The sequence below is a fragment of the Ursus americanus genome, chromosome 33, assembly GCF_024610735.1.
Source record: "Ursus americanus isolate L20-20 chromosome 33, mUrsAme1.1.p, whole genome shotgun sequence".
In the NCBI taxonomy this organism is placed as follows: domain Eukaryota; kingdom Metazoa; phylum Chordata; class Mammalia; order Carnivora; family Ursidae; genus Ursus; species Ursus americanus.
Window position 1 is genome coordinate 3,435,191 of NC_142159.1, and position 22,239 is coordinate 3,457,429.

General features: G+C 50.3%; 2 protein-coding genes across 3 annotated transcripts in view; both read left to right on the forward strand.

Annotated features, from left to right (window-relative positions):
- The window catches only part of OSCP1 (organic solute carrier partner 1), a 30,531-nt gene extending 17,104 nt beyond the window's left edge, over positions 1-13,427 (forward strand). The window contains exons 5-10 of the mRNA XM_045782405.2: positions 3,598-3,701; positions 4,154-4,282; positions 4,825-4,894; positions 6,283-6,422; positions 7,371-7,434; positions 7,654-13,427. Of these exons, the coding sequence (XP_045638361.1) occupies positions 3,598-3,701; positions 4,154-4,282; positions 4,825-4,894; positions 6,283-6,422; positions 7,371-7,434; positions 7,654-7,770 (624 nt within the window). The 3' untranslated portion in view covers positions 7,771-13,427. The remainder of the gene's footprint in view (positions 1-3,597; positions 3,702-4,153; positions 4,283-4,824; positions 4,895-6,282; positions 6,423-7,370; positions 7,435-7,653) is intronic.
- Positions 13,428-16,356: 2,929 nt separating this feature from the next.
- LSM10 (LSM10, U7 small nuclear RNA associated) lies at positions 16,357-19,098 on the forward strand. Of its 2 annotated transcripts, none has more exons than XM_045782549.2 (2): positions 16,357-16,547; positions 18,328-19,098. In XM_045782549.2, the coding sequence occupies exons 1-2, from the start codon at positions 16,415-16,417 to the stop codon at positions 18,720-18,722; spliced, it is 528 nt and encodes a 175-aa protein (XP_045638505.1). In that variant the 5' UTR covers positions 16,357-16,414; the 3' UTR covers positions 18,723-19,098. The 2 variants fall into 2 exon arrangements, with proteins under 2 accessions (XP_045638505.1, XP_087714640.1); XM_087858514.1 differs by having other exon boundaries at positions 16,404-16,677.
- Positions 19,099-22,239: the final 3,141 nt, after the last annotated feature.

Sequence of the window (22,239 nt, forward strand, 5' to 3'; positions counted from 1 at the left end):
GGGACAAGGCGGAGGTAAGACAGCAGTGAGGACACTATTGTAGAAATCTAGGTAGAAAGTGAAAGTTCTTGGCATAGGTGCTGCCAGTGGGGCTAGTGAGAAGTCGTCACATCTGGGGTATCCCTTCAGGGCAAGAGGAGTAAGACTTACTGAGAAATTGAACGTGGGGGGTAAGGAAAAGAAGAATGAAGAATGACTACTATGTTTTTGGCCTGGGCAGCTGCTGGTGTCTGGTGCCACTGAGAGGGGGAAGGACTGAGGGAAGTATATTTGGGTAGAAAAATTAATTAACTCTAAGTCTGATTTGCCTATTAGACATGCCAGTAGCAATGTCAAACAAGCAACTGCATATGCAAATCGAGAGCCCAGAGGAGAGATTATCAGCGTACACCATAGAGATGGCATTTGAGGGCTTCTGGCTCTTGGTGGAGGCTGGTCATTCGCCCTCATCCACTGGTAGGGTGTGAGAAGCAGGGTCGGCATTCTCCCACCTGCCCCCTCGCTTTCAGATCATCATTCTCCTGCCCTCACCAACATGCCCCTCCTCTAGTGAGGCCAGACCAGCAACCACAGCACCGGGCAAAGCCCTGCACTCATCACTCACTGCTGAAACTGCCCGCCAGGCCACCCCCCCCCCCATGTTCCCGGGGCCTGCACATCCCTGGCTCCCTTGCCTCCTGGCCCCCAGAGCCCTGCCACCACCCTGGGGAACGCAAATGCTCAGAGACACGCCTCATCCAGCACTCTGGCCCCACAGCTCTGTGACCTTCATTTCCTCTTTCAGAAAGCCATCAGGAACTCATTAGAGAAGGGGAAAAGGCAGCAAGGGCCTTACAGATGTTTGGTTTTAAAACAGAAGAGTGGTCCGTGCTACCTAAGAGAATCAGAAAAGTCAGGGCGCCTGGCTGGCTCAGTCGGTGGAGCGTGCGACTCTTGATCTCTGGGTTGTGAGTTCAAGCCCCACGTTCGGTGTAGAGACTACTTAAATAAATTTTAAAAAAAGAAAAAACGAAAAGTCTTCATAGAGGATCTGATATCTTTTTTTAAAAACGGATTTTCACAGGCCCATGGGAAATCAGGAGAGGGGTTAACTGGACACGCAAGGGGGAGGACACCATCTCAATAAAGGCATGAGGCACGTAACCACCTGGTGTGTCTGGTGGTGCAGGGGTGCAGAAGGCGGCAAGCGTCTGGGCGTGTCTGGAACGTAGGATTCAAGGAGGAACATGGCTACAGAGAAGAACAAGGCCCAACTGGGCATTATCTGGCAGGCAGTAGAGAGCCACTGAAGCAGGCGAGGGACATGGTCAGACAGAAGTTGAGGAGTCTCTTCAGCAGCCAATTGGAGGAGGGATCACAACTGCATGAGAGGGGAGGCAGGGAGGCCAGCTCGGAGGCACCTGCGGTGGCCAAGTCAGAGACGACAAAGGTCTGCACTAGGGACCGGAGTGGAGAGAAGGGACCAGGCACCAGGCGTGATCACTGGAGAGGCAGGGCTTGACGACTGAATAGACATGGGATGGTGGGGTCAGGGGAGCTCAGATTGCTGGCTTGGTGCCCTGGGGGCGTCATCTGCTACGATCGGGAACACCAGAGGAGGATCAGGTTTGGGAAGGCAAATGGTGCGCCCTGTTCTGAACAGGGTGAATTTGAGGTGCACCCTACGGAACCTGTAGGTGGACACGTGTAATAGGCAGTGGGCTAGATGCATCAAGCGCCCAGGGAAGAAGGCTAAGTGGCAGCTCGGAATCTGGGAGCCATCAGCGCGGAGGTGAACACTGGGAATAGATGGCGGGGGGGGGGAAGGGTGGAGTAAGAGGAGAAGGACAGGGGAGAGTCACACGTACAGCTGAGGGCCAGCAGAGGGGCTGGGCAAGCAGACAGACCCCACAGTCCCATCCAGCCAAGGGCAGGTTGTTGGGTCAAACACAGCTACACACTGGACTGAAGCGTGTACATTCCAGACCTGCTGTGACATAGTCAACCTTGTTAGAATTGGGCTTCCAGAGTGTCTAGCACATATATATTCCCACTTCTGCAAATTTTCTTTCTCCATGCTCGTATTCACATCCCTTGGTCACAGAATCTCAAGGTTAAAAATTCCTTAACAGTCGTCCAGCCAAACCTTCCAATCAAACCAGTTTATACATCCCCCCCAAAACATGCCTTGTGCCCTCCCACCTCTGCTTCTAAAATGTCTTCACACCCACCTTCCTCTAGGCCCAGCTCCAAGAACCCACAGTTACCCCTACCCCCATGCCTGTGGTCATTCTCTTCAGTGGGTTACTTAATGTATATGCTACCCAGCATCTCCCGCTTTCTACTGTCCCTGTTTCCCATTTTATGCTTGGGTCCTGTGCCAGTTAGACTGTAATACTGAGAGTAGAAGCTACCATGTATTGAGTACTCACTATGTGTCAGACTCTGTGATAACTGCCTTTTCATTATCTGATTAAGCAGATAACACTAGCCCATTGAATAGATGCTATTATTACCCCTAGTTTACCAAAGAGAAAACCAATGCACAGAAAGGTTGTGTAACTTACCCAAAGCCCAGAGCCAAGGAGTGGCCCAGCTGGGGCATGAGCCACGCCAGTGTGACAGCAGCGGGCCAAACTGCCAGCTCGTGAGTTCTTAGCGCTTCGCACTGTCACTCATTTGCCCGCAACAGATGCTTACTTTTGAGGATATTACAAATATAATCTTGTAGCATTTTAGAGTTTGAAGGGATCTTCAAATTTATCTCATTTTACAGATGAGGAAGCCAAGATCCAATAAAACTGATTAACTGCTACAGCCTTTATGGGATTTAATCTGACCCTGACCTTGACACAAAGGATGCAAACCAAGGGAGCCCCCGCTGGCTCAGTCCGTAGAGCATGCGACTCTTGATCTCCGGGTTTTGAGCTTGAGGCCCACGTTGGGTATAGATATAGAGAGTACTTAAAAAAAAAAAAAAAGAAAGTACTATACAAACTAGGGAGTAGAAATAGCATAATGTGGTGTTTTCAGTCCCATAGAAAACCTTCAGACTCTAATGCCAACAGAAGCCACGTGCTCTGGCCCCTTCCCACCAGTCCAGCACATGGCCAAAAGATTGGGCTCCAGAGCCAGAAACACAAGGGTTGAATCCTCAGTTCTGCCCCTTCCGAGCTGGCTGGCCTTGAGAAAGCGTCTCAACCTCGGGGCTGCCGATTCCTCATCTGTAAAATGGAGGTTCTGATAGCTCCAGCCTCACAGATGTCTGGAAAGTTCCGCAGGGAACCAAGGAATGGGTGCGGAGTTAGTTTTGAATCCTGGCCCTGTCTCTTACTATTCTCTTCAGGCGAGTCACCTCAGTCTGGGAGCCTCAGCTTCCTCATCTCTAAAATGGGGGTAATACAGTTCAGCTGGAAGACTTGCCATGCCCTTCCAAAGAAGGTCTGTTTGTAACAACACCGTAACTCTCCAGGGCCAGTCATGCTGAGTCTTTCTCTCTCGTGGTTATAAATTCACTAGGTAACATCCCCAAGCCATTATACATTTCCCATCCTGCGAGTGCTTATGTCTAGGAAAATATACCAAGAAAAATGACAGTGAGTATATTTTTTTTTCCAGGTATCCATATTTCTAAAGGACAAAGTCCAGAATTCTAATGGTCGCTTTGTGTTGCCAGTGTCCGGGCCTGTTCCCTGGGGAACTGAAGTTCCCGGACTCATCAGGTGAATTCTCAACTGTAATGGTCAGACCAGCGTTTGGGGTGCCAGGAAACCAACATGTGGGCCACCACAGAGAACGCGGCCCTGCTGGGTCCCCCGCTTCCTTCAGTAGAGCATGGCAGTGAGAAGGTCAGGTTCTCACCCCAGCTGTGCCACTGAGCAGACACCTGAGGCCAACCACCCAGTTCTTCAGGATTCACTTCCTCATCTATTAAATGGTTGCTGTGAGGGTGAATAAGATAATAATGCTCTAAAGTGCTTGCACAGCACCTGGCACGTAACATGTACTTGGTAAATAGCATTATTATTGCATTATTATTATTATTGCTGCAACCAGCATCTTTATCTTGAAAGAGTGCATGAATTCCTTTTTGTCCCATAGTACAAAGAATAAAGAAGCCTCCAGGACTCCCCAAGCTTGGAGAACCTTCCATCATGTCATATTTGTATTGTAGAATGTTCAACGACAAAGGCAAAGAAGTGAAGAAGGTAGAGTTCAAGCATGGTGGGCACTATGTCACTGCACCAAAAGAAGGTTCTTTTGAACTTTATGGAGACCGAGTCCTGAAACTGGGAACCAATATGTAAGCAAATTCTCCCTCCCTGAATGAATGAATTCAAGTCCGAGGGAGGTCACTTCACTTAAAAAACCAGCTTGACTTCCGCTATGAAAATCCCTGCTGACAAGTGAAATCATTTCCCCTCAGATACAGTGCATGCAGAGCCCTGACATTTTCAGAGGGCCCCCAACATTTCCCAACATAAGGCAACTCACCAGGCTGAAAAGATAAGTCATTGTAAATAGCCACGGAAGAGAACCAGCCCAAACCCGTGTCGCGGTGGAGGTCAGAAAGGCAAGGCCTGCACATTGTGCTCACACTTTTTGCAGTAATATACGTTCCTTTGCCAGAAAAGCCATTTCCACGCAGCTTTGCGGGTATTTTTCTCTGGTAAAGTGTGAAATCTGAGTGGTTGACACCCACTTAGTTATATTCTGTACTCCCAGCACATTTTTGGATGCTTTTTAATGTCTCAAAACAAAAGTTACGTGCTATATTTATGAGTTAGAAGGAAGTCGGTGTGAAAGGGCCAGACAATGTTTTCACGGTTTTCCATTGGTAACCAGGTACAGTATGAACCGGCCCGTGGAAACCCACATGTCTGGAGCTTCCAAAAGCTTAGCTTCCCGGACACAGGTGAGCCGCTGCCTTCCTTCTTCACCTTCAGAGCTATTTCTCGACACAGAAATCTAGATGGGGAGGGGGGTGGAAACTCTAGACTTCAAAGCTAGCAATCATTTCCCTCGGTGTTTGCAATCTTCTCAGTTCGGCCTTACAAGTACAAAGGTTTTTAATTGTAGTTTCTCATGAAGACTTCCAGTGATCTGACTAATTAGGTAATTTTAGGCTTGGCTCAACCACCATAATTAAGCAGGAACCACACACCAGGACACGTGAAATAGCATTGTTCCAGTGCCACTGGGTCTGTGGTTGCTGAGTCCAGTACTCCTGTGTCTTCTGATCATTACAGCAACCCTTTTCAGCGCGACCCTGTATAATGCCATGGTAGCTAAGTTCAAAATGGGGTTTTAGATTCTCCGAATTCCATCTTTACAAATTCTCACAGAAGTAGCTACTAGCTTGCTCTAGGACAGATCAGGAAATATTCAGTTATTTGGCAAACAGTTACTGAACTACTTCTATGGGCTGGGAACCCAGGGACACAAAGCTGGCTTAGAAGGAGAAATGGGCATGCAGATCAAGGTGTCAGTATAAGCAAAGGCACCAAGGGACAAAAGAGCAGAGTGGTATTTCGGGGAAGCAGGGAGGCCGTGTCTCTCCCACATGGCTAGATCTTAATGCAACTGAGGCAGGTGGCCAGAGATTCTCCTATACCAGGACAGTGGGGCCTGATTGCAAAGGGGCTTAAGTAATTTGGACTTCGCCATTTAGGCAAGAGGCAGAGGGGTCTATCTCCAGCGAGGAAGAAGTGAGAGAACTCTAGGTAACTGGCAGCAGAGTGACAAAAAAAAAAAAAAAAAGACAGCAGAAGAGGCAGAGCAGGGGGCAGCTGGGTTAGAGGAGCCGGGCTTGGAAGGAGGGGTGAGGGTTGAGTGGGGCCAGACAGCAAGAGGAGGAAATGGATCCCAGGTGTGTTCACCACGGTCACCACCTGAGGGCAGTGTGGTAGCTCCTATGGAAGGAGTGCCGTTGGCCCTGGGCCCTTTGCTGAGGCTACTTGTAAAAGCCCAGGGAAGTAGATCGATGGAAGAGGAAGCAGTGTTCTTCTCCTTCAAGGAGGAAGGTCGTCTGAGGAGAATGGGGATGCCTAGGGCACTCCACTCATCTTGAAAGTGTGAGAATCTGGTTTGCTGCCTTGCTAAGAGTCCTTCTGCTTCTGATGTGGATTATTTCTGTTTGGGTTAAGCCTATTTTCTATGCTTTATTTGGACACAGTTCTTCCCAGGATAATTTAAACAGTTATTGTTCTGCCTGGTCCTATAATACCGCCGCGGGTCTCTGGGGTCTCAGCAGGAAATGTGATCACCTTCATGTGGCCAAAAGTCATGCAATTGTTTCTGCAGGAAAGCATTGCTCCAAACCCTCTTGCTAAAGAAGAGCTGAATTTCTTGGCCAGGCTAATGGGAGGAATGGAGATTAAGAAACCCAGTGGCCCTGAGCCAGGATTCCGGTTGAATCTCTTCACCACCGATGAAGAGGAGGAGTACGTTTTAAAACCTGTTTCTTACAAGGCATATCTAAAATTCCTAAGTGTGATAATAACCAAAAAATGGCCATTATAAACCAATGACACTTATAAATACAGACGTAAAGGTCACAGAGGAAAAACCAGCAAATTAAATAACCTAGTTAAAGAAGAATCCACCAGTATTAAATAGTCTGACCCTTCTGGATGCATTCAAGAAATAGTTCTAATGTTTTACTTAGCAAAACATAGCTGAACAAGAAGTATTGGAAGTCAAGATAATCATAGTAAGAAAAATCTGTTAAGAAACCAGAGGGGAGTCAGGGCCTGATGGCTTTGGGATAAGGCAGTCTCCCGCAAAACCAAAAGGGAGAGTAATCCACCCAGGGTTCTACAGAGCTTTACAGTTTATAGAGCACTTTCACACCATTATCTCACGTGATCCTCCTCGCAACCAGATATTTGGGGTGGGGGTCACCTTCTATTTCCGTATCCATTGAACTAACTTCTGTGTGACAAATACTGTGGTAAGTGCTGGGAACACAAAGTTGGGAGCATAAGACCCGGAGCCCGTCCTCAGGAGCTCGCAGGGTAGGAAGAGAACATACCGGACACGAGTTATTTCAGGGCCGTGTCATAAATGCTGTAGTGGAGGACACAGTGATTGACTTTGCTTCAGCAGACGGAGGGAGCTGGCATCCGGGCTTGGTCTTGCAGTTTGCCAAGCAGAGGAAGGGGAAAAAGCATTCTTGGCCCAGTTCAGTACATGCAAAGGCACAGAGACAGACAAGGGCTTGACTTTCTGGAGCATAGGGTGCTCTGCCTGGGGAAAGGGCGGAAAGCTGAAGGGAAGTGGCAGAAGCTGAGGCAGAAAAAAACAGGCTGCCAAATTATCAGATGCCAGTGTGCCACGCTGGCAGGGATACAGCCCTAACCTTTGGTCCGTTTCTCTACCACCTCCTGCAGACAGGCAGCGCTAACCAGGCCAGAAGAGTTATCCTATGAGGTTATCAACATACAAGCTACGCAGGTGGGTGCAGGCGATGACACGGGCCAAGCGTCAGTCCCTCCTCATCTCCTGCTGACCTGAACGTCCCAGGCCCTCCCTTCTCTCTCATCAGCATGTATCCAGAGTCCCTATTCTGACACACATCACAGTGGCGGGACAAAAATTCAACACCATCTGCTCGGAGAAGCCGCCATGCTGACACAGCCCCTTCTCGGCCTTGCTCTCTCACTTCTCCAACAGGACCAGCAAAGGAACGAGGAGCTGGCTCGCATCATGGGGGAGTTTGAGGTCACGGACCAGCCGAGGCAGAGCGCCAGCAAGGGGGACGATCTGCTCGCCATGATGGATGAGTTATAGCTGTGCCAGCCCGGCACACCCCCCCGGCCCCCCATGAGACAGGCTGCCTGATAAGGACCCCAGGGATGCCACAGGGAGCACAATGATGCTGCTGGTTTTCTCCCGAGTGAGCAGTTACCTCCCGTTCCCGTTTATGTTGTAACGAGCTACAAGTCTCCCTCAAGGAGCACCGGGTCTAGAAGGCACACGCACACCCATGTTTTCAGCAAAATAGATTCTGGCTTTTAAATTGGACCTTTTCCATTTTCTTCTGGTTTTATGGCAACCATCCAAAAGCACCCTGGGCTGTAGGTTCAAGCGTCAGAGTCGCTGAGCCAGCGCGCCTGTTGCTGCATTCAATTTAGCTTTCCTCTGGACACCTGCTGCCCACAGATGCCTGTCTGCGAATCATCGTGGAACTTCAGAGCTTCCTGGGAGGTACTCGGCCTTGTGAGTGAGTTTGAAATAGGTGGGAAAGGCGGTTGGGGCCCAGTTTAGACAGTCCTTCTCTGCCCGGCACCCTGGAAACTGTAACCTCAGAGGCTGAGAAAGCCAGGCCATGACAGGGAACACGCAGCTGGGCCCCACTCGGAGCAGGTGGGTGTCCGTTGTTCTCTGCACATCTCGATATCCGTATGTGGGGTGGGCTTATCCCATATGGAAATGCATACCAAGGAAACGGTTTGCTTGATATGTACGCCTCACCCCCAGAGTCTTCCTCAGTCACTTAGCGTTCTTGCCTTCTAAAGATCCCCCAGCATGAGACGGGCCTTGACATCTATCTCCACTTCCCCCTCAGTGGCCGGGCAGAGCCTTAAGTGAGTGCGATACGTGGAAGCCACTTTCCCTTCCACGGGCCAGATGAGTTACTTCCCCTGGCAGGAGGCCAAGTCTAATAAGATCCATGTAAAATATCTCAGGCCAGGGCTGCCCTAATTGCTTCGGGAAGGAGCATTAGCCCTCCTCCACATGCCCATCCTGGACGGAGTAACTGGCAGACTCAGAGCCAGCCAGCATCTAGAGGTCAAGTCCATTGAGTCCCACGGAGGGAATATCCAGAATGGCAGAAGGCAAGAGAGAAACGGAGCTAAGCTGGTCATTGCCTGAGATGGAGCCCACCACGGGGACCACTCAGGCCCCTCACGCGTGGCAAGAGTGGAGGCAGATGTGGTTCTGGAATGTGAGGGCCAGGGAAGCTGTCCTTAGCCTGCCTAAGGCATAGTGTTTGGACACAGAAAGATAAATCACCAAATGAACTTATGTTGCTTCCTACTGATGAGAGTTACACTTCTCACCTGCAGAACCCCGCAGAAGGTCTCTTAGAAAGGAGAAGCATATCGTGCCGTAAGCTGCTTGTTACAGCTTACAAAGTACCCTCTGCTTTAGTCTCTTAGGCAGTCTGGCCACCAGCGGGGTGGCCTAAAAGGGTGACAGATGAAGGGAAAGGCTCTATCCTGTTCTGAGTTGGGCTCCCGCCGCGCTGCTACAAACCCAGACTTCATTGCCTGCTCCGAGCCTGTCCCAGGGCCTTGGAGGTGGGCCACCAGCTGCCAAGAAGCAGCCTCCTCCCTTCACCTATTCCAGAGCCATGCGGATGGTTTCAAACGTGTCTGTTCCCTCAGTAAATAAACAAGATACAGATCTCCAGTAGGGCAGCCTTGTGATGAGGCAACCTTTGACTTTCATGTCTCTAGACTTGCACAGATACTGAGAAAAACAAGTTTACCTGCGTGGTGGTTGAGGGCATGCAGAGAAAGGAGGAAGGAGGAGGCAAAGAAAATGGAAGACAGGGATTGCTCTGGCAAGAATGTGGACTGGGTACTGACTGGGTACTAACAACGCATCAGCGTTCATTTAAAACCAGGGCCCCAGGTACGAGGGTGTCCTACCACAGTAACCAGTGCACTTCAGGGGAAGGTGGCCCGTCGTCAGAGTCAGGACACTGGGCTCTGGCCCCAGCCCTGCCCTGAATTCACCATGGCCTCTTGGGCAGTCACTTTCACTCAGCCTCAGTTCCCTTATCTGGAAGAAAGAGAAAGAACTCGTTCACTGGCTTAAAGCCAGCTCACCCAGATAGTGTTGAGTGTACAGATTGCTAGGTCCTGCCCCAGGTGGGAGCCGAGAACTGGGATTTATACCCACGCTGCCCCCCACTCCATGCTTCAGGGGTAGATCTGCTCTCTTTCAGCTCTCCTGTGACTAACCTCTTCTCAGCTGAGTTTCAGACTGTTCCATTCCTGTTCATATAGTGTTGGCATGCCCTACAGATTATGGAAGGCAAAGTTCTAGAAAAGTCTTCTGAACTAAAGTTCTTTAATGGCTCCCAGAAGAAAGGTGTAAAAAGTAAGAGTGAAGGGGAAAAAGAAAAGGGGGAAAGGTGTATTTAGCACTCAGTCCTAAGAGGAAAGCCACCCCATCTAGTCCACATATGTATCTAGCAATTTTTTTAAGATTTTATTCATTTGACAGAGAGAGAGAGCACAAGCAGGGGGAGCAGGAGAGGGAGAAATAGGCTCCCCGCTGAGCAGGGAGCCCAATACAGGGCTCGAACCCAGGACTCCAGGATCATGACCCAAACCAAAGGCAGACGCCCAATGGACTGAGCCACCCAGGTGCCCCAGTATCTAGCAGTTCTTAAAGGTGAACTCACTTTTTCCACCCCCAGCATGGTAACCAGATCCCTGAGATCCCCAGGTCTAAACAGGAAATCAATCTCTCATCCACTTGCACCTGGTTTATTACTGGTTTATACCCAGGATAGAAGCCAACTTAAGCCACAGGAAACCACAGAAAGAGAAATGCAAACTTTAGAAAATATATCTATTTACCATCATACCTAATCATAAAGACCCAAATTAAAATCTGAAAACTAATACAACCTTTACTTAACCTTCATTCCCTTATGCCCTGGGTAACTCCTCTTCGGCTGCCGAATTCCTGGACAGCTGGCAGTAGAGGGAGTTAAAGGAAGTGTTTACCAGGGGTTGGATGAAGGAAGCCCCATCGCAGCTGGATCTTCCCTCAGAGCTTTGTGACTTAGTGTGAAGTAAATTCTCAGATCATAACTCACCCTTTTCAAATGAGAATGTCAAAATGCGTTCCAAGGGCCAATGGAAATTACTCTGAATTATTTGATTAACACTTCCCCCCACTACACACACACACACACCATTCTTTTTGTTTCTGGCCAGTGGTGCCTCTCCTGACAAAAAGAACATTACCTTCTCTGTCAGTTCCCCAAACGACATGAAACCCCAGTTGTCATGGTGAAGCCACTCCACTAAGCTGGGGGCAGGCCCAGGACCCTTAAATCTGAGATGCACGCATTTGCCCAGAGAGATCACTCTGCCCTCTTTTGTCTTTATAGAACTCTCTAACTTCCTTTTGAAATGTTGGGGCCATAATTTTTTTTGGGTTTTCAAGGGGAAGTCATGGTGTCGGCCAAGGACCTTTGACGCGGTTTTCTGGATGCCCTATCCTAAAGACCTCTCAGCTTTAGTTAGACTTTTTCACGTGCTTTCCTTCGTCTCTCCTCCCCACTTCAGCATATCTTTTGTCTGTACCCTTCCTTCCCTCAGTCACACCCAGCCTTCTTTCTGCACCTCAGACATGTATCTGAATGGCTGCTGAGGATGAACTCCCAGCCAAACTGCTCCCACCCACACCTTGGGGCCTCTGCTTCTCCAGGCGGTCCTTGTTCCCCTGTTCACTCACCCGCACTCCAGGCTTCCTGGCCACCTCCCCCCCCCCCACGCCTCCTCTAGCTCCTGTCACTACACAGATCCTTCTCCCTTCTCTTCCAGCCCCGACTCTGAGATTCTGCCCCATGCAATGGCCTGCTCTCCTCCCCTTTACCCTGAGCCTTTGGAAGGCTCTTCTTGGCCCTGCTAAACTCCATTTTCTTCCAAAAATTCTCTCCGCCTTCGGCCACAGTAGCTCACATCCTACTTTCTGACCACACTTCCCCTCTCTCCCTCATTGGCTCCTAATTGAGGCTTGCCCTGCATGGTACAGATGTTGCTGTAGCCATTTTTAAAAGTCTGTCAAAATGGCCAGGTCAGGACACCTGGGTGGCTCAGTCCATTAAGCATCTGCCTTCAGCTCAGGTCATGATTCAAGGGTCCTGGAATTGAGCCATGGGGTGAGCTCCACACTCAGCAGGGAGTCTGCTGTTCCCTCTCCCTCCTCCCCTCCCCATGCTCCTGCTCTCTGTCTCTGTCTCTCAAATAAATAAAATCTTAAAAAAAAAAAAAAAAAAAACGCTTGGTCAATTGCCAGATGGCCCCTATTTTACCCCTGGCTTCTCTCCCCATTCCTCACTCTCCTCTCATCTCCCCCCTTACCCTGCCCCCCAGACCACAGGCTCTCCTGTGCCCGGCAGCACCCAAAAGTGTTGACATCACTTTCTTTCCAAGAGGCTGTTATTTTCAACTATTACTATTGACTCGCAAATCTCTGTGACCCCCTCCTCGCCTGGACTGCAGGCTCACTTTCCTTGAGATCTTCCACATCACCTCAGAACTCAGTGCCCAACACTGATGTCATTTTTACTTATATGGTACATTTTCCTTACTTTCAAAAGGCTAAAGAAACTTCTAAAATTAAACATAATACAGGGGCGCCTGGGTAGCTCAGTCGGTTGAGCATCTGACTCTTGGTTTTCGCTCAGGTCATGATCTCAGGGTTGTGAGATTGAGCCCTGAGTGGGGCTCCGTGCTCAGCAGGGAGTCTGCTTCTCCTCTCCCTCTCCCTTTGTCCCTCCCCAGCTCCAGGGTGCACCTGCACTCTCTCTCAAATAAATCTTTAAATGTAATACACAACAGGACAGTTTTCCATAGAAAGGAACTAGAAGCAATGGGGAGAAGTTACCAAAAACATCCTAACAGTGGAGTCAGACACCTGGGAGCAAGTGACTGTTGAGGGGTTTGGGCACTGGGTGCTGAGTTGGAGCAGGTGACCTGGGAATTGCCCCCTCGGGATTCTGTGATCCTCTGACAATTAGAAACTAAACTATTACAGCTCATCTAAAGGGAACAGAGACATTCAAGGCTCCTGAAATGAACGCAATCCAAGTGGGCCCAGTACTAGGCTAGGTGTTTAGCTGCAAAAAATTGAAACCAATTCTGGCTACTTAACTAGAGAAGGAATCTGCTTAAGGGACTTCAGGCAACTCACAGTTGTCAGGAAGACTGGAGAAGCGTGAGAGAACGGCCAGGAGCCAAGGAAGGGCAGACAACACAGGAGAGGACTCCAGCACCAGCAGCAGCCCCAGCAACGAGGCCTGGATGGTGCAGACACCAGGATGGAGCCTGAACAGTCCCTGCTGGCTTAGGTCACAAGCCCACGCCATAGCTGACAAGGATCAGAGACAATATCTGGCCCTTACATCATCTGTCGTGGGCAGCAGAACCCCACTTTCCACCGAAATGCATAGAATGTCCGATTTCCCCAAATGTGGGGGAAGGAGTTTAATTGGCTGAGTAGCCAAAAAATGAGATATCCCCCACAGAGTCATTCCACCATCTCTTGAGGTACCCAGAGTTAAAATTTATATCATCAAGGGACTCCTGACTGGCTCAGTCAGAAGAGCATGCAATCTTGATCTGGGGGTTTTGAGTTTGAGCCCAAGCTGGGTATAGAGATTACTAAAAAAATAAATAAACTTAAATAAAATTTTTTTAGGTGTGCCTGGGTGGCTCAATCAGTTAAGCGTCCAACTCTTGATTTCAGCTCAGGTCATGTGCTGAAGTGGGGAGGAGAGATGAAGGAAAGCACATGAAAAGGTCTAGATTGTGTGCTTAGCGGGGAGTCTGCTTGAGATTCTCTCTCTCCCTCTGCCCCTCCCCCAGAGCATGCCCACTCTCTCTCTCTCAAATAAATAAATAAATCTTTTATCCATTTATTTGAGAGAGAGAGAAAGCATGAGTGGCAGGGAGGGGCAGAGGGAGAAGAAGCAGACTCCCCATGGAAGAGGAAGCCCGATGCAGGGCTCGGCTCGATCCCAGGACCCCAGAATCATGACCTGAGCCAAAAGCAGACACTTAACCAACTGAGGCATGCAGGCGCCCCCAAAAATAAATCTTTAAAAAAAAAATGTTAGTCATTGATTCCTCTTCCCACCCACACTCCCAGATCTAATCAGCCTTCAGGGAGGCTGATTAGCTTGTTCAGTCTTTAACATTCAGCCCTTCTTTCCATTCCCTCTGCTACCATCTTCATTCAGATCCCTGTCACCTCACCACATTCATAAAGCCAGTGTTCCTCATATAACCGGTTTGTAGTGTGAAGCATTCTGGACTCCTAAGGCCTTCTCTTTGTCTCAGCACCCAGGAGACTAGTCGGGGAGGAAGTAAGATTAACATAAATAAGTATGGTGAATCGGCCTACGACAAGCAAACATACAGCAAGCAATATGTTACAGGGGTTAGAGGAAAGACATCACTCCCAAATGGGGTAATCAGTGAAGACTTCAGAAAGGTACAGCAATTGAGCCAGGCTTTGAGGGAGGGATTGGATTTAACATCCAAAGATAAACAAGAGAGGAGCCAAGGCAGATGCAGACGGATAACAAAGGCAGAGGCAGGAGTGGAGGGCTTGTCTGAGTTGCTGAGTGGCTAGGCCTAACTAGAGAGGAGAGCACTGGATCTCAAATTTTAGCATGGTTGTGCAGATTTCCGAGCTCCGCTTCTGATTCCGTGAAACAAAGCCTTCCATGAAGGCAACTTGTTCCCATACCACACTTTAAGAAACACTGGTGGGAGGGTTTGAGTTGAGAACCTGAAAGAGATCCAGCTGGAGTGTGAGTTGGAATCAGGTTCATGTCAGCATTGGAACATTTATTCTGCTAGTGAATCAAAAGTTTTCCTAGCAGGTAAATGATAAGATCATAACTATATTTTGAATCTGTTGGCAAATGATCATGAGACACAAAGACCGGTAAGATGGTTTTTACAATGAATCAAATGAGAGAAAGAAGGTCTCAACTGGGTTGGTGGCAGTAAGAATGAAAAGACAAGTGAGGGTGGGAGACCCTTCTTCCAAGAATTTGCAGGGCTCAGTGACTGGCAGGTGCAGGGAATCAAGAAATGATCAAAGTTATCATGTTTATTCAAGGTACCCAATTTGAGTAGCTGAAAAATGGTGGTAGCAACCACAGAAATAGAAAAATTCAGAGCAACAACTGATCTGGGATGGACTTGATAATCTGTCTTGTAGACATGCTGACTTTCAAGTACCACTAAGACATATGGGAGTAAGCAACAGACAGTTGGAAAATGGAGTTCCATAGAGCAGTCTGGGCTGGTGAGCTAGACAAGAGAGACTCAGTACATAGTAGCAGGCAGCATGGACAGGCGTGACCAATTAGAGAGCAAGGCTGGGAACACAGCCTCAGAGAAAGCACACACATTAGGGAGCAGGAGAATAAAATGGGGTTTAAAAAAAGAGAGAGATGGAGAAGAAATAATCAGAAATCTGTGAAACCAAATGATACAGTGCCCCGGGGCGGGGGGGGGCGGGGAACGAGGAGAATGGTCATGAAGTTGGAAAAAGGACTACACCTGGAGAACCACAGGTGTAGAGGCCTCCTTGAGAAGTTCAACCATGGAAGGTAGGAGAACAAGAGTAGCTTACATGGAGGACAAAGGCAGATTCTATTTTTAGGATGAGAAGAGACTGTGATCTTTGGGAAAGGGGGAAGGCTCCTGGGGGAGCTGGAAATCAATGAATGAGAGAGTGAAGGAATGAAACAAACCTACCTCCTATGGAGCCAGGTGCTTTCACATATGAATGAAGGTCAATTCTTAGACAGACATTACCTTGCTTTTTTCTAACAGGGAAATTGAGGCTTTTACCATGGCTTTTACCATAGAATGACCTTTGAAAAATGTAAATCAGACCATGTCACACACACTCCCTTTGATAGCCCATCATTGCACTTCTAGTAAAACATGGGGAAACCTGGGCACAAAGAGTATGATTCACTTGTGCAAAGTCAGTTAGCAGGGAACAGATTTGAAGCTAGGTCCTGCCTCCAGAGCCTGCACTCCTAACCAGGAAATCCAAACCCCTTACCTTGGCTTACAAAGCCATAAGTGCTCGGGCTCTTGACTTCCTCTCCCACCTCTTGGCATACCACTGTCCTGTGTTACTGGCTTCTCCGTTTTTTCAAATTGGCGAGCACATTTCTACCAGGTCCTTTGCACAAACACTTCCCTCTAACTGCAGTGCTGCTTTCCTAGTTTTCACAAGTTGGCTTTATGTCATTGATCTCAGATCAGATGTCACCTTCTCAGGACATCCCTGATCATCCAATAAAAAGCCACCCAGTCACTATCACATCACCCTATTTTTATTCTCTGAAGGACTTTTACCATTTTCTTGTTTTCTTATGGACGCCCGCCCCCAAGTAGATTTATGGGTCACCAGATCAGGGAGCTCGTCTCCTTGGTCACTGCTGTGTGTCCAGAGCCTGGGAGGGTGTCCTGACGCACGGCGAAGGCTCAATGAATATTTGTTGAAAGAATGAGTGGCTCCAGTGAAGGAGACACCCCAAGACGCAGGCCCAGAGTCGCCCGAGCGCGAGCACGCCGCCCGCGAGGCATTCTGGGGGTTGTAGTTCCGGGCGCGTCCGCGGTGGCGCGGGCCTACGGCGGCCGCGCTCTCTATGCTCCGGGAGGACCGAGCGGCCCAGCTGTTGCCATGGCTCCTACGTCCCGCGGCTGGAGGGAGGCGGCCCCGCCAAGAGCCCGCTAGTTTGGGCCGCGAGGCGGACCGGGAAGCGGAAGAAATCCGGTGCGGTGGGTCCGGGATCCTGGGGCGGAGCGCGGGGGCGCCCGGAACCCCGGAGAGCAGCGGGGAGCGGGGGAAGCGCTTCCTTCCCTATTTGCTGACTAGAGCCCATCTCCCCACGCCCACCCTCACTACTCCGTGAGTAAAGGGTCGTCGCCATCCCCATTTTCCCCCTGGGCTAACAGGTTGAAGCAGCTAAGCGGCTTGTTCGAGGGCGCTCTCCTGGGAAGTGGCAGAGCCCGTCCTAGAGCCCGGGACTGCCCCTTTGCAGTCCCCGGGCAGCCCTTAGCCTCATCGGGGCGCATTCTGGTGAAGCCTGGGTGGGGTCCTTACACTCCTCCGGCCCGACTCCCCCATCCGTGGTGTGGTCTGGCTTGCCGCACTTAATGCCACCCTGCACAGCCCCGGTCGGGGTTGAATGAGGTCTTAGGGAGGGAAGTTCCACCACTTTCCACTGAGGGTCTGGAAAGAGGGGCTAGATAAGACAGAGTTACGTTAATACAACGTCAGGACGTGATGAAAGCAAAGTACATTCCGTCTGGGGAGATTCTGTTAGCCTCTGGTTTAATAGATGTGGAAACAGGTTCAGAGACATTGAGTAATTGTCCTAGGTTTACAGAGTTTGTGGGTGGAGTGAGGATTCCAACCTATTTTTCTTTGCCTTCAAAACCTATGTGCTTAATATGCTGCCATGTTGGGGTTTTTTGTTTTTGTTTTTGTTTTTTGCAATTTGCCAAAATTTCTACTTCCATGGTGGCTGCATGGTGTAGACCAGTCATTCCGGGAGCGTGGGCCCCAGACCAGCAATATCAGTGTTGACTGAGAACATGTTAGAAGTTACCATTATTGGGCTGCACCTCAGACCTACTAAGTCTGAAACTGAGAGGTGAGCCCAGCATTCTGCAATTTAACAAGTCCTCCAGTGATTCCAATACACACCAACATTTGAGAACTGGTAATTGATGTAGGGGCAAGATAAAGTGCAGATTCTTTCAGTTGGTCTGGGGAGAGACCACAGATTCTACTTTTTTTTTTTAAGATTTTATCTATTTATTTGAGAGAGAGAGCGCACGTGCAAGCAGGGGAGGGGCAGAGGGAGAGGGAGAAGCAGGCTGTCCAAGGAGCAAGGAGCCCGACGTGGGACTTGATCCTAGGACCCTGGGATCATGATCTGAGCCGAAGGCAGATGCTTAACCAACCGAGCCACAAGGCGCCCGAGATTCTGCATTCCCAGCAAGTCCCTGGGTGATGCTGAAAGTACTCATCCACAGACCATACTTTGAGTAGCCAGGGTGTAAACTACACTTTAGAGCAGCACTTCTCAAACTTGGATGCACATCAGAATTACTCGTGGAGCTTTAAAAAATAGGATACCCAGGCCCCACCCTTGACCAAATGAATCAGAACGTCTGAGGGGTAGCAGCAGGTAAAAACTCACTGGGTGATTCTAAGGTGCAGTGAGGGTTCAGAAGTAGCACTGTGGGGTTGGGAGTAGACAGTGATAGATTTGGATCAACTATGTGACCTTGGGCAAGTCACTTCACATCTCTTGGTCATATTTTCCTTATTTGCAAAATGAGTAGAAGTAATTCTTGGCTTGCTGGGTAGCGTAAGGATTCCGTGAGGCGTGTGCACGAAGCACCTGGCACGGAAGGGGGTTCCGCAGACACAGAGACTGGGGAGGTCGGCAGACTTGGAGAGGTCTGTGCTAGAGCCTGGTGGAGGTGAGTGGGCAGCTGCAGCCCCCAGCCTGCTACAGCCCCCGTCTGTGTGCTCCTCCTCCCACAGCCAGCAGCCTTCCGTGTGCAAGAATGGCAGTGAGCCACTCGGTGAAGGAGCGGACCATCTCTGAGAACAGCCTCATCATCCTGCTGCAGGGCCTCCAGGGCCAGGTGACCACCGTGGACCTGCGGGATGAGAGCGTGGCCCGCGGCCGCATCGACAATGTCGATGCGTTCATGAACATCCGCCTGGCCAACGTCACCTACACAGACCGCTGGGGGCATCGGGTCACGCTGGATGACCTCTTCGTGACGGGCCGTAACGTCCGTTACGTCCACATCCCAGATGACGTGAACATCACGGCGACCATAGAGCGGCAGCTGCAGGTCATCCACCGGGTGCGCAACTTCGGCAGCAAGGGCCAAGGCCGGCGGGAGTTTCCCTCCAAAAAGTATAAGTGAGCCTTGTCCTCGGCCAGCCCCTGCCCCACTCAGGTTCCTCCAGAGTTCTACTGAGCCAGCCGCCTGCTACCCTCCCTGCCCGGAGCCGGGAAGGAACGCGGGGCCGGCCCAGAAACTGGTGTCTCCGACAGACGCCCCCTGTCCCAGCTGCCTTTCACAGGGTCCCGTCTCCTAGACTCACTCGGGGATCCTACTTAGCTGTCTCTGGCCTCGATCTTCAACAGCAGAATCTGATGCACTGATTTAGGGAGTCTGCCACATAGCTTTCAGCCCTCTCCCAGTGAGGGTTCTCGAGTGTACTCAGCCTGAGCCAGCCCCGAGTGTTCCGGGTTCTCACAGTCCTGTTTGCTTTCTCATAAAAGTTCGCTACAAACAAGTCCATGCCTCATGCTTTCCCTGATGTGTGCTGGGCTGTCTGTGCGTCCTACGTAGCGGGGCAGTGGTGCTCAAAGCTGGCAGCACATTGTCCCACCGTCAGCTCTTCAGATGTAATCGGTCTGGGGTGTAGCCTGGACATTGGGATTCTTTGTAAGTTTCTCAGGTGAGGGGTGCCCGGATGGCTCAGTCGGTTCAGGGTCTGCTTTCGGCTCAGGTCATGATCCTGGAGTCTGGGGATCGAGTCCCATGTCAGGTGCCCTGCTCAGCAGGGAGTCTGCTTCTGCCTCTCCCTCTGCTATGCCCCCTGCTCTTTCTCTCTCTCTCTCTCTCACTCTCAAATAAAATCTTTTTTTTTTAAGATTTTATATATTTATTTGACAGAGAGACAGCCAGTGAGAGAGGGAACACAAGCAGGGGGAGTGGGAGAGGAAGAAGCAGGCTCCCAGCGGAGGAGCCTGATGTGGGGCTCGATCCCGGAACGCCGGGATCACGCCCTGAGCTGAAGGCAGACGTTTAACGACTGCACCACCCAGGCGCCCCAATAAAATCTTTTTTTAAAAAAACTTTCTCAGGCCACACTAATAAGCAGCCAAGTTTGAGAAATGTAGGTGAATGCTTCAGTCTGGCCAGATGAAAAGTGGCTTTTCTTTTCTTTCTTTCTTTTTTTTTTTTTTAAGATTTTATTTATTTATTTGACAGAGAGAGACAGCCAGCGAGAGAGGGAACACAAGCAGGGGGAGTGGGAGAGGAAGAAGCAGGCTCATAGCGGAGGAGCCTGATGTGGGGCTCGATCCCAGAATGCCGGGATCACGCCCTGAGCCGAAGGCAAACGCTTAACGACTGCGGCACCCAGGCACCCCGGAAAGTGGCTTTTCTGTTCAGATTCCCTGTTGAAGAGGCTGTTCATCTCATTGCTCTTTCCTGAGGTAGAGAGGTTGAGGTAATCGTGGGCCCTCCCCTTGAGTGTGGGAACTCATCCAACAGCAAGAAATCAGGCTCCGATTCTGAGAAGTGTTGGGGTCCTCAGGAAGAAGGGGTTCTCGGGTAGAGCCCAAGTCTTAGCCATAGCTGCCTTGCAGCCATACCAGCCCTGCCACGGGCACACAACCATCTCAATAAAAGCAGCTGTGTCCTCATCAAACATCCACAGAGCAGCGGCCGTGTGCTGGGCCTTCTGCTGAGCACGCACTGTCAAATTAGATCCAGTCCCTTCCAGAGGGGGGCTTACAGCCTAGCGGAGGAGATGGTCAAGAACCACGAGCTGAAATCCAGCCTGAGAACGGCTGCGTGACAGTCTTGAGTGAGGCAGGGCCTTTGACCGTAAGATGCTCTCACTTCTGCAGGGGGACTTGAGAGGAGTGCCCACTTGCGTCCTAGCAGCCCGGGGCATCACATTCACCTTCTCTCCCAGGCTTTGTCAAAGTGTTGTCCTTGGGCCGCCTCATCAGAACCAACTGGGATGTGTCTGGAAAAGCCACTTTGCTGGCTCCCCCTCCCCAGATGGGAACCAGAATCCAGAACCCAGGAATCTGCATCATTAACACCCACACAGCCACCCACCATGATTTTTTTGAAAACTGTTTCATTGCCTAGAGGTCCCAGAAGTCCCTGAGACTTGACCTGTGCCTTCAGGAGAAAACAGTGGCTTCTAGCAGGGAGAAGACAACTCTGAGTTTCCAGGCCCCTCTGACAGCCCCAGCTAAGGGAGTGACACCACAAGGTGACTGCTGCTCCGAGAAACCGGAGGGCAGGCACAGAAGGGAGGCCCTTGCTGTGCAGATGTCGGTGAGCTTGCAGTAAGCCGGGAAGGCCACCCCGTCTGGAGTGACAAACTGGCGGGGAGTCCCACAGCGGCCTCTTTTGTAGACATTTCCTGCACGTCTGCGAATGTTTCCAAACGTGAAGAGGGCTTATGCTGGGAGTTTGGCCTGGAGATGAAGGAGAGGTCCAGCTCTTTTAAATGATGTACCAGCAGCTTCTGCAGCCTCAGCAGAGCAAGGGAGAGCCCCCAGGCTGGGGAGCGAAGCTGTGAGACTAGTGCAGACTGCTGAGACCGAAGCACTATGTCCTTCCATAAGCATCGTGCACCAGGCCCCTGCAGGCGCACTGTCATCCCTACATGAGGTGCTGGAAGGATAGAGCAGAAGGAGAGGAGACGGGCCTGCGGAGACACACTCATGCTGAAACCCCTGGGGTAGAGCACAGCTAGATCTTCAAGCCCCAGGGATATGGGGCTTTTGGCATCTGGTCCGGGATTGCTGGGAAAGGCTGTCAAGGGCCCAAGAAGGGAGGGGGGAGCTTAGTGCCCACCAGCCTGTGGCGAGCCAGATTTCCCCCAATTGTTGCCCACGATTCATTCCACTAAGCTATCTCTGGTCATGATGCCAGCTACTGAAGGAACATCAGGATGGACAAGGGTCCTTCCCTCAGGAAGCTGACATTGTAGAGGGGGAGACTGACAATTTAAAAAGTAAAAATTCTTAACCGATGTCATGAAGGAAATAAACAGGGTAACTGAGAGAGAATGCAAAGGTGGTTTTATCTTGGAAAGTGTGGTCTGAAGAAGTGAAATATAAACCGAGAAGTCTGCCATTTAAAGAGCCTGGGTGGCTCAGTCGGTTAAGTGTCTGCATTCGGCTCAGGTCATGATCCCAGGGTCCTGGGATCAAGCCCTGCATCGGTCTCCTTGCTTCTCCCTCTCCCTCTGCCAGCTGTTCCCCTTGCTTGTGGTCTTGCTCTCTGTCAAATAAATAAATAAATAAGATCTTAAAAAAAAAAAAAAAAGCCAAGGGAAGGCAGAAGAAACTGCCAGTGCAAAGGTCCTGGGGTGGGAACCCTGGGGGCGGGGGGCAGTAACAGGACCACTGTGACCATCAGAGGGGAGAGAGTCGGGTGAGGCTTAAGAAGGGGACAGGACTGGGGCAAATGATACCCGGCCTCGTGCATGAGGAGTGTAGCTGGTTCCAGTTTCCAGGGCGTGAGAAATATAACTTGAATTTTTCCTTACTCAGCTGCAGCCAGAGTGGCAGAAACTCAATGCCACTGATTCAGAGTTCTCCCTTTCCTGGGAACTGGTTGAATTCTAGAATTTCCCTTCAAGGTGGCCAGCGTGGGAAAGATGGTCTGGTCTGGTGCTCAC